This window comes from Polistes dominula, unplaced genomic scaffold (assembly GCF_049000335.1).
Source record: "Polistes dominula isolate Pdom_NZ unplaced genomic scaffold, Pdom_raw_medaka contig_79, whole genome shotgun sequence".
NCBI classification, from domain to species: domain Eukaryota; kingdom Metazoa; phylum Arthropoda; class Insecta; order Hymenoptera; family Vespidae; genus Polistes; species Polistes dominula.
In genome coordinates, this window is record NW_028300916.1 from 2,015,729 (window position 1) to 2,026,517 (window position 10,789).

General features: G+C 25.3%; 1 protein-coding gene across 1 annotated transcript; it reads right to left on the bottom strand.

Moving 5' to 3' along the window:
- Window positions 1-2,830: 2,830 nt before the first annotated feature.
- Window positions 2,831-8,982, bottom strand: LOC107074245 (uncharacterized). Its single transcript, XM_089170593.1, has 3 exons — window positions 7,250-8,982; window positions 4,756-5,313; window positions 2,831-4,309 (listed from the first exon to the last, which is right to left on the bottom strand). Exons 1-3 carry the CDS (start codon window positions 7,791-7,793, stop codon window positions 3,726-3,728), a joined length of 1,686 nt encoding a protein of 561 aa, XP_089026719.1. The 5' UTR covers window positions 7,794-8,982; the 3' UTR covers window positions 2,831-3,725.
- Between the last annotated feature and the right edge of the window lie 1,807 nt (window positions 8,983-10,789).

Consider the following 10,789-nt stretch of genomic DNA (forward strand, 5'->3'; position numbering starts at 1 on the left):
TAAAATTATATTCATAGCTGAGTTATGTTACAGTCTTGTACGTAGTGCAAATCCTGATGACAATTCTCCTTTCATATTTCATAATTTCTACTCAAGTTTCTCGTTATGTTATTGGATACAATTACAAATAAATAATTCTATAATTTCGACATCTTTCAATGATAAACATAAAATGATTAACATACATTTATATACAAATTCATATGAATTGAAATAATTTTACAAATAAAACTGTTCGAGACGATGATAGATAATCAACATGGCATATTTGACAATGACTTCAATATTCGATGAAAATATATAGTTAGCTTTATAATTATAACGTTGTTACATTATTTTGAATATTTATTGCATTCGCATCCCAGAGCCATTATTAGTAATACTAACAAATATCCTTATATCTCATTTGAAACTCTCAAGTTTTTATTTTTCTTAAATCTCATCATAAAATAAAAGGTAAAAAAGAAAAGAAAGAAAAAAAAAAAGAAATAAAATGCTAATAAGGATTGCGATTATTTACGGTGGGATCTTTTTCCTATACATTAAAAGAGTTTTCTTATACATTAAAACTATTGTGTAAAAAGAATCAGTCCGTTGTAACATTATCCTACAATCTATTTATCTAATAAAATTTTGTATAAGAACCAATTAAGTAATACTAAATATATATACATATAAACGTACGTATATATATTGAGTATATACAATATATATATATTGAGTAAATCATATAAATGAGAACATCTAAAAAAAAATTCATTTGTTTAAAGAAATTTCGTATTTTTCAATTTATATGATTTATCCTATATATATATGTAATATTACAAAAGAATATGCTTATATATTATTGTAACAATGAATATATATATATATATATATTATATATATGATATATTATATTATATATATATATATATGTTTTGCACATAAATCATTATATAGTATATATTGTGAAAAAATATATATTTAACTTAATAATAATACGTTTATTATAGAAATCTGAAATGATATATATATTCAGATTTCATTTATGTCTATATAATGCATATACCTATGTGGCCATAATGTAAATATAAAAAAAGAACAAAAAAAGAATACAATAAATATATATGCATATATATGCAATCTTTTTTTATATTTACATAAATCATTATCATTATTATGTATATATATATATAAGTCATATTCATTATTGTAATATATTTTTTTTTAATGTATGAAGTTTAAAAATTATAAGAGAAAAAAATCACAAAATGTTTCTTCTCTCTTTCATTCTCAATCACATTCTTATTTTTATTCTCTTTCTTTCTCTTTCTCTCTCTCTCTCTCTCTCTCTGTCTCTCTCTCTCTCTCTTCTCTTTCTTTCTTTTTTGCATTATATATTTAAAAAGTAAAAATTTAATAACAACGTTAAAATTATTAAAAAGAAAAAAACCATTTATATTGCATTGAATGTAAAATTTGTACAATTTTTTTTTTCTCGAAGATTCTCTCTCTTTCCCTTTTACAGAAATACTTCATTCGTTGAAGTATTTCGATAGACACATTTGATTTATATATATATACGTATATATAAATTAATACATCATACAAGCTGCAGTTCTACGAGTAAAAATATAAATTAACAAAAAACAAAAAAAAAAAAAACAAAAAGAAAAGAAAACAAAAAAAAATATCGCACAAATTTTTTATTCGTTTCAACATTGAATATATTTATTTATTCGCGATGTTTTATATAAAAAAACACTCAAATTTTTTTGAAAAAAAAAAGTTATAAAATAAAATATAAAAATATATAAACAATAGTATATTTTATTTATATACGCGAATAATATTTAATCCCCTTTTTAAATTGTATTGACTCGTACGAGAGGTAGAGAGTTGTGATTATAATAATCTTTTTTTTTTTTTTTCTATCATTTTTGTTTCTTACTTTTCTCTATTTGGTTCTTTACTAGTTTTTTTTTCTTTTTTTTTTTAAATATTGCTTATTCGTTTGTGTTTTGTATATGTTTGTATAGGATAAAAGAAGTAACTTATATCTTAAAATTATATTTAAAATTGTACTAAAGTAAGTTAAATGACTTAACATGAAGATCTAAAGAGAATTATTTCTCATCATAGAACACTTGAGGATGTTCAATTCTTTTTTTTTTTTTTCCTTTTTGAACACATTTTATACTTCATTCATCAGTCTTGTAAAATCAATGACATTGATTCAGTCTTTTTAAGTTTTAATTCATTAATCATTAAATATTGAATGTTAAATAATAATTGTTGGATTCTAATACAGTGGAACTTTGATTATTTCAATGGGGTTTCGTTATTTGAAAATATTTTTAACAAATAAATAATATAATCTTATCATGCAAATGATAAATTATATATCAATAACATGATGCATTATATAAATTGATAATGCGAGGTCTATTGCATTGTAAGGAAATATCATTTGTATGAATGATTTTAGGTTATAGTAAAATTGCAATTGCATTTGTAGAAAAATATTATGTTGGCATGTTCATTAACTATTACTGATTTAAAATAATCATGTTATTTGTTGAATAGAATTTTTAAAAGTAAAATTTAAAAAATTTCATTCGAATCTTCCATGTTTCAAGAAAGATAATTTAAAATGATCAAAATACAAATTTACAACGTGTCATGATATAAAATAAAAAAAATATTACTGTTTTATAATATACCATAAATATTTTTTCTTTTAAAAAGACAACACATATACATTAAACATATTTTCGTATTATTCTATTAAATTTATTAAGTTCTTCAAAGTAATTTGTGTGTGTGTGTGTGTGTGAATAATCAAAAATTCCACTGTTAATGTTAGAAACATCATAGAATCATTCAATTTTATCACATCATATTGATGTATAACAAATAAATATAGAAAAAATGTATAATTACTATATTAAAACTGAGAGAATAATTATTAGAAACAAAATCTTAAGATAACGTATACCTGAGAAATTAATGAGATTATTGACTTGCTGTAATATCAATGGTCCTTTCTACTACTTTTATACTACAGTATTATTATTATTATTATTATTTTCTTTTTTATAGAATTTTCGGAGACCTATTAGTAGGAATTATTAAATTCATATCAATATTATTTCTCATAATTCCAACAAGGGAAAAATATTTTAACAACTTATAAATTAATCTTACTTCATATAAGAGGATGGATTTTTAATTAACATCCTTAATTAAAAAATCTGACCTGATATTTAATTAAGGCACTATATAACTATATATATGTATATATATATTTATAGTTACATAAACGTAATATGTTAATTTCTACGTCTCTTTTCATTTTTAACACGTTAAGCGCGACATTATCAGTCTATGAAAGTGAATTTTTTTTTTTTTTTATTAAGTGGTCATAGCTATTATTTTTGTTTCTTTGTAGTCACCTTTTTATCAGTCTTATTGTTGATTGTCTTTTATTTGTACTATTATATTATATTTCTGTATTAACTAATGTATTAGCTTCTGTATTGGCTTATATCCTTACTCCCCCATCCTTCATAATATTTATCACTGCAATATATATTATGTGTTATATGTTTCGTTTATAATCTTTAACTGAACAACTCGTCACGATGAGATATGTTTTGACTATCTTGATGCTCTTCTGTTGAACAATAATTCTAGTAACATCATTTGTTATTCGCGTTTAACATGTTAAATATCAATTATTATTAGCTATGATTCATATTATCTGAATCTTTATTATTGATGTTAGACGTCGCTATTGTTTTATTATTTTTGGAATGCATTGATAAATCTTGTATTTCATCATCGTAATTAGAATATTGTTCGTCATTTTCTTCTTTAATCATAAGTGAATCTTCGTGTAGATTATTTTGATCATTACTATTATCCCTATTTAATTTGTTCGATTCATTTTTTACCGTAATATGGGAAGAATAACTACTAGTCTCTGGTTGTTGTATCATCGAAGTATTATTCTCGTGATGATTGTGACTATTGTCGGTTTCATCGTCACATTCCGATACGTAACTACTGTTAGTAGGATAATTCGAATTTTCACCATAATTACAAGAATACTCTGCACTACTTGATGATCTGCCTGCATTACGTTTTGATGACCGATTATTCGTGATTCCTAATTTTTTTACCTTGTCGTAAAGTGTTCGTGATGGGACACCCCATATTCTTGCTGCTTGCAATGCACTCGTTCCTGATTTAACTGATTCAATTGCATTGCTTATGTCCTCCCGAGTATATTGTTTGTAACGTTTCCATTCAGGTTTCTGTAGACCTAAGCAAATTACATATATTTTTAATAAAATATATATAATAATGTAATAATTATTTATTATTACTGAATTAATATTATATTATGTGCCCATAAAATGAGTCTAAGTTACATATATCTTATTATCAAATTTGAACAATTAATTCTATATAATATTGAAATAACAAATACTATTTAACAAATTCATTTTTGACAATATTATAAATTATATTAAATATAATTTAGTTTAAAATAATATGTGCTGTTGTGTGAAATCATCTGGATAAATTGATTTTATCTTTTTTTTAATTTTGATTTACAATTATATCAAACTTTCCTAATTATGGGCACATAAATATATATATATATATGTATGTATCTGGAATAATTTCATTTATTTAAAATATATTTAATAAGTGATATAGATAAGATTGAATAAGTTATAATGAATTTGTATATAATTTACTTACTTGTACTTGTACTTGTATTTGTATTTGTATTTGTATTTGTATTTTTATTGGTTGAAGTTGGTGGGTGTGATTGTTTGTTTTCTTCTTCAATCATGTTGTTATAAGAACTTGATTCTAAAGATTCATAATGAATATTCATGTTTTGCATATTTCTTTCATTTAACGTGACAACAGCATCAGTTCGAGCAGCATCAGTTCGAGCAACATCAGTTCGAGCAACATCAGTTCGAGCAGCATCGTTGTTATCAGATGATATGGACGGTAATGGTGTTTGTGAACTATCGATTTGTCTTTGGTTTAAAACTGTTCGTAATATCGGTGTATCAGGAACTGGCGGCGAATGTTTCGGTAATAATCGTTTTCTACGTTTATAATGAGGTTCTTCGTGTCCAATATCATTGGATGTATTCATAGTCATAGTCTGTGAGGATGAGGAGCCTGAATTTGGATTGGTGGTGGTACTTTGTAGCATAGAATGAGTCGTTGGCAAGGCCATAAGTGGTAAAGGATATTGACATTGATAGAAAGGAAATCTTTCTTCTTCCGTATGAATATTTCCTATAAAAAAGTAAAAAGAAAACACATAAAAAATAATATTATTTCAATTTCATTCATTTTTATTTAGTTTCATCAAAATTATGTTTTTGAGATTAAATATAAATATAAATATATATTAATTTATATATTCTTTTTATATATTATATTATTTATATTATAATAATATATAATTAATATATTAATTTATATTTAATTATATTATTAATTATATTATTATTATTATATAAATATATAATAATATATATAATATTATATATAATAATATATATATATAATATATAATATATAATATTATATAAATATATAATAATAATATACAATATAATAAATATATATATATATAATAAATTATATAAATATAATATATATTTTATATTTATTATTATATATTTATATATTTTTATTATATTATATTATATTATATAATTATATTACGGTAACATGCCAACCCCTACGGATGATTTTGTTTTTAAACAAGAAATATAGGTCATTGGTATTAATTAAAGGTGATAGTCGTCGAGGAGTTAATTAATTAAATTTAATAATAGTATTTTTGTTTAGAAATGGGTGTCATAATTATTAGTTTCCATTCCAGTATAACAATCTTACAATGAATTTGTTTAGAATTAATAGGAATTTGTGTTAGAATGTTAATTCCAAATAAATAAGGAAAATCTTACCAAATTGTCTTACCAGGGAGAAACTTTGAGGTTCTTGACTCGAATATTCCTCCAGAGTGTATATAACGATCCAATCTTTTCATAAGTCCTACAAAAATTGAGGATTTTTTTCTAATGGATGTATTTTTTCAAAATTTCATTTCAATTTTGAGCAAAATCATCCATGACGCGTGAGAATATTTAAGAAGAAAGTAAGCAAGAAAGAAAGAACAAACGAAAGAAGCAAAACAAAATGCTGATTGAAAGAATTAACAGATGGATACGTAAAATGACACCTTTGAAATTAGAGAGAAGGAGAGAACAAAATAGCTGGTTAGATTGAAAAGAAGAAAATACAGGGGGTGGGGGTTTGTATGTTTTTTCAAAGTATTCTAGTGTTGGAAACCAACGAATTTGAAGTTTTGTTTTAGTTAATTTAACAACTGGTAAAGGGTCTCCTCTTAACCCCTTAATATACAATTTTTATCTTGTAGATAATTATAATTTATATTTTAATTTTTGTTAAAAGAAGAAATAAACAATATTTTTAGGTTTCATACAAAAATTTGAATTGATGTAAATTTGAAAATAAAACAAGATATCGAATCAAACGTTACAGTAATCGGGAAAATATTTTTCTATCAGTGGTCAGGGTTGTATCAGTAATTGTTCATTAAAAAATTAATCACCCAATAGGATCTCTCGAAATTGGTAAAATCACAAAAACCAATAAAAATAGCAAAGTTAATAAAACATTTCCGTAAGGCTTGGCATTGTTTAAATTGAAAAAGAAAAATTAGTTAAAGAGAAAAGTAAAACATGCATTGTTGAAATTTTATTTTATTGTTCGAATGTTTAATTGTTAAAATTAGTAGCTCTTAATTTTAAAGCAATAGTCATGCATAACAAAAAATCTGAATTTATCCAGAAGAATAATTTTCATAGTTCATTTTCTTGATTTTCTCAATCCATTTAACAAGTTGAGCGCCATACAAATTCTTAGGGAAATTCTCGTCAGGCCACGGGGTTACTTTGTATTGAAAAAAAATAGTTGAACGTGTCAGTCATCTGTGACGGATGTGGCCTAAGCGTAAAGTCTAGTGTCAACCACCGATGGTTGGTTGACGTGGCCGCTCAACGTGTTAACCTTATTTTATTTTAAATTAGTAAGCAGAGAATAATTTCATTTAGAAATCTTTTAGAAAAGCGATAAATTAATGTGATATTTTGAATAATTAGAATTTTTGTTTCGTAAATAATCAACATGTGTATCTTACCTTGCGAAGTGGCATCCAATTCAGTGGAATGTGGCGGTGATGGTCTATTGTTATGGGGGATACTGCTGGTTATGTTGGATATTGGTTGTTGTGACAATGGTGGAGAAGAATATGGCGGTGACACCGAAGTCTCTGCATTGGTGGCATAATCTCTTGGTATTAGCAAATTTTGAAAATCGTTGATGTCGTGTAAACCCTTGACTTGAAAAGATTTAGCAACTCTCAATAAATTTGATAATTGATCATGGGCCACGTGTATCTCACCACGATACATGAACTCCAATATACTTTTAATTTCACCATATTTCACATCTTTCAGTGCCACTACTATATGTTTATGTGGTTCTTTGAAAAATATATCTTGAAAGTAATTAGAACAGGCTGCTAGGACCACTTTGTGACATTTCAAGCATCGGCCATCATCCAAAAATAGAGTAACATCGGCGAATGATGCATTTATTAAAAATTCGTCGAATACTGCTACCAAATTTGAATGGTAGTTGTTCCAACGAATATTATAATGCTGAGGTTGTGCATTCGCCATTTCTATTTGACGTTTTAACCAATAGCCGTTAGTTCAAATATGATGATTCTAAAATCAAAAAGACACAAAATATTATTAGTTATATATAAAATATTTTTTATGGTTTTAATATGGCGATTTTAGGGAGATGTGATTAATCAATTTTATTCAATTTATATAATAGGTTAAATAAAAAATCAGTTCGCATCTTAGTGTACATATGTGTATAGGATTTGTACAGCTTGGTGTACATATGTGTATAGGATTCGTGAATGAAAAAAATAAATTGAACAGCTGGACTCTAATTGGACCGAAATACAAGTCCCAAAATTTTTTGCTTTAGGTTTTAAATATTAAGTTATACCCATTAAAAACCCTATGGTCACAACTTTCTCACGAATCCCTTTTTTATTTGAAAGAAGACGTTCGATTTTACACTTGGTCATTCTGCAACAACGTTCGAATAATCTTTTCGTGATATTTCAAAGATGCTAAGACCATAATTACATTTTTCCTAGCCACCTTTTTATACCGTTAAGATCATCTTCTTCTTGCAATTTCCAAGGTACTAAAGATGCCTAGTTAACTTCCTAGAGTTAACTTCCACAATTCGTGTCAGTTGTCTTCTCATAATAATTTCGAAGATGCTAGTAGGCCCCTATAGTCATCGTTCTGATCGTCTTTTTCTTTCAAGTGTCCTGAGTTCAAGGACCACGTTGTAGTAGCACTTTTCCTCGGACACCCACATGGGTTGCAATTAACTCATTGTCCTATAAACAACGAGTGAGACTCGTGTTAGGAAATTTGGGCCCAAAACAATAAGCCACGAGCCTGACTCGTGACACTTCGTTTGGACAAAACTTATATTTTTAATATTATTATTATTTTAGATAAGGGGTTAATTTTGTCTTTGTTTTCGCATTGTTGCACAATTTCCAAGTGTTTAACGAAGCAATTCTCCATCCTGAATGGATCCCATTTCACCCATTTATAGGATTCGTGAAGAAAATTCAACCAATGGACTGAATATTATTACTGAGACTCGAAACCCAGGATATCAGTCAATCATTTCTGATATATATAAACATTTTTGTATGTTAATAATATTATGATTAACTTACTGTTTTTTTTTTTGGAACACCTTAACACGTTGACCACTGCGTTATATATGGTTGAGTGATATGTATATTTCTTCAGAGATCATACAACTCGCATTAGTTGGATGCACTGTAAAAAGAAATTGTAAAAAACAATTATTAAATTATAAATAAAATAATTAAATTATTAAAAAATTATTAAATAAGAAAAATATGACTAAAAAATTATTAAATTATAAGAATATTATTTTTAAATTATTAAATTATTACAATATTATTTAAAAAATTATTAAATTATAAAAACAATTATTAAAAAATTTTATTTTATCTCGCGAAGTTTGTCCCGCGACCCAACTTGTATTCACCCTCACATTTGCTATATTTTTAAATATATTGATTAATTATTTAATAAATAATAAAATTTTTAGAAAGTGGACAGTATAAATGTAAAGAAAATAATTATAAATAATTCAATAATTCTAAATCAATATAAAAATCTGAATAAATTTCACTTCTAAGCTGACAATGAAGGTAACTGTTTACATTAGGAAGAGAAATAAATCAAAGTGCATGTTTGCATGGTCATAAAATGATTTTTTTCCTGTTGCACTTTGAACCTTTTGTCCTCGGTTTCTCTTAAGAATTCAGATGTTCTTCCTACTGTGATCCATTCAATGCTTTTAACACAATAGACTGAAGCATGAATTCTACATTGACCAATGTCCTTGGGGAATTCTCAAAATTCCTATGATTTCTACGAACGATTTCTAAAGGAATTCCCTCAAAGGATTTTAAAGATATTTCGTGTAATTTTTACCTTGTCTGAATTCTTAACATTGTAATAGTAAACCAGATTCTTGACTGTAACAATAGGACTGTTACTATTTAAAAATATACAACTTTAATAGTAATTTAAATACCGTATAAAAGAACTGTTATGCACCATCTTTTAAGTAAAATTGAATGACCTTAAAGGGATGTTTCTAAAAAAAAAAGTATTTGAAGGAAGAATAAATTCTTTCAACACCAATCGACCAGTAGGCAAAATATGTTCATAAGTACAATAAAGTATAAAGTTGTAAAAGTAACTATATTTATCAAAATATAAACATATTAAAACTGTAAAAACTTTTGTTCTCAGAATTGATTGGCTAGCTAGTGTGCTGTCTTATATTAATGAATAAACATTTTAATTCATTTTTCATTTGGATCCCTACCTGGGTTTTTTTTTTGTTTTTAACAACACCCTTATAAAAGTACACCCAGTTAGAATCTTAATTAACTTTTTAACTAACTCTTTTAATTAACTATGTATATTAATATAATAATAATATTAGTTTACATATAATAATATATATTATAATATAATATAATATAATTAATTATTATATTATAATATTAATATAATATAATATATATATATATATATTAATAAATGAGATAAAAATATATGAAGAAAGATAGAAGAAAATTTGGAAGAAAAATATTGTGTTAAATGAAAACGATTGAAAATAAAAAAAAAAATATAAATAAAACGTAGTAGCGTGTTGTTATCGATAGTATTTCGTTTTATCATTAAATTCTGACGAAAATACTACGATGATAATATTATGACAAAATAATTGCGTCATTTGCGAAGAAACGTTTTTGGTAGGGCCACACACACATACACATATTATACATATAATGAATAAGCGATTATTACTATTAGGGTCCGTTATTCTGTTAGTGCAACGTATGACTAATAAATGATCTTTGGAAGAAAGTTTCCCTTGCTAATGGAAAATGATGACGTCATAACAAATAACACATTTTAGAAAAATGTTTCTATTTGTACGAACGAACGAACGAACAAACAAACAAAAGAATTCTTTTCTTCTTTTTGAAGAAAATGTAACTTGAATGAATCATCTTCCTAAT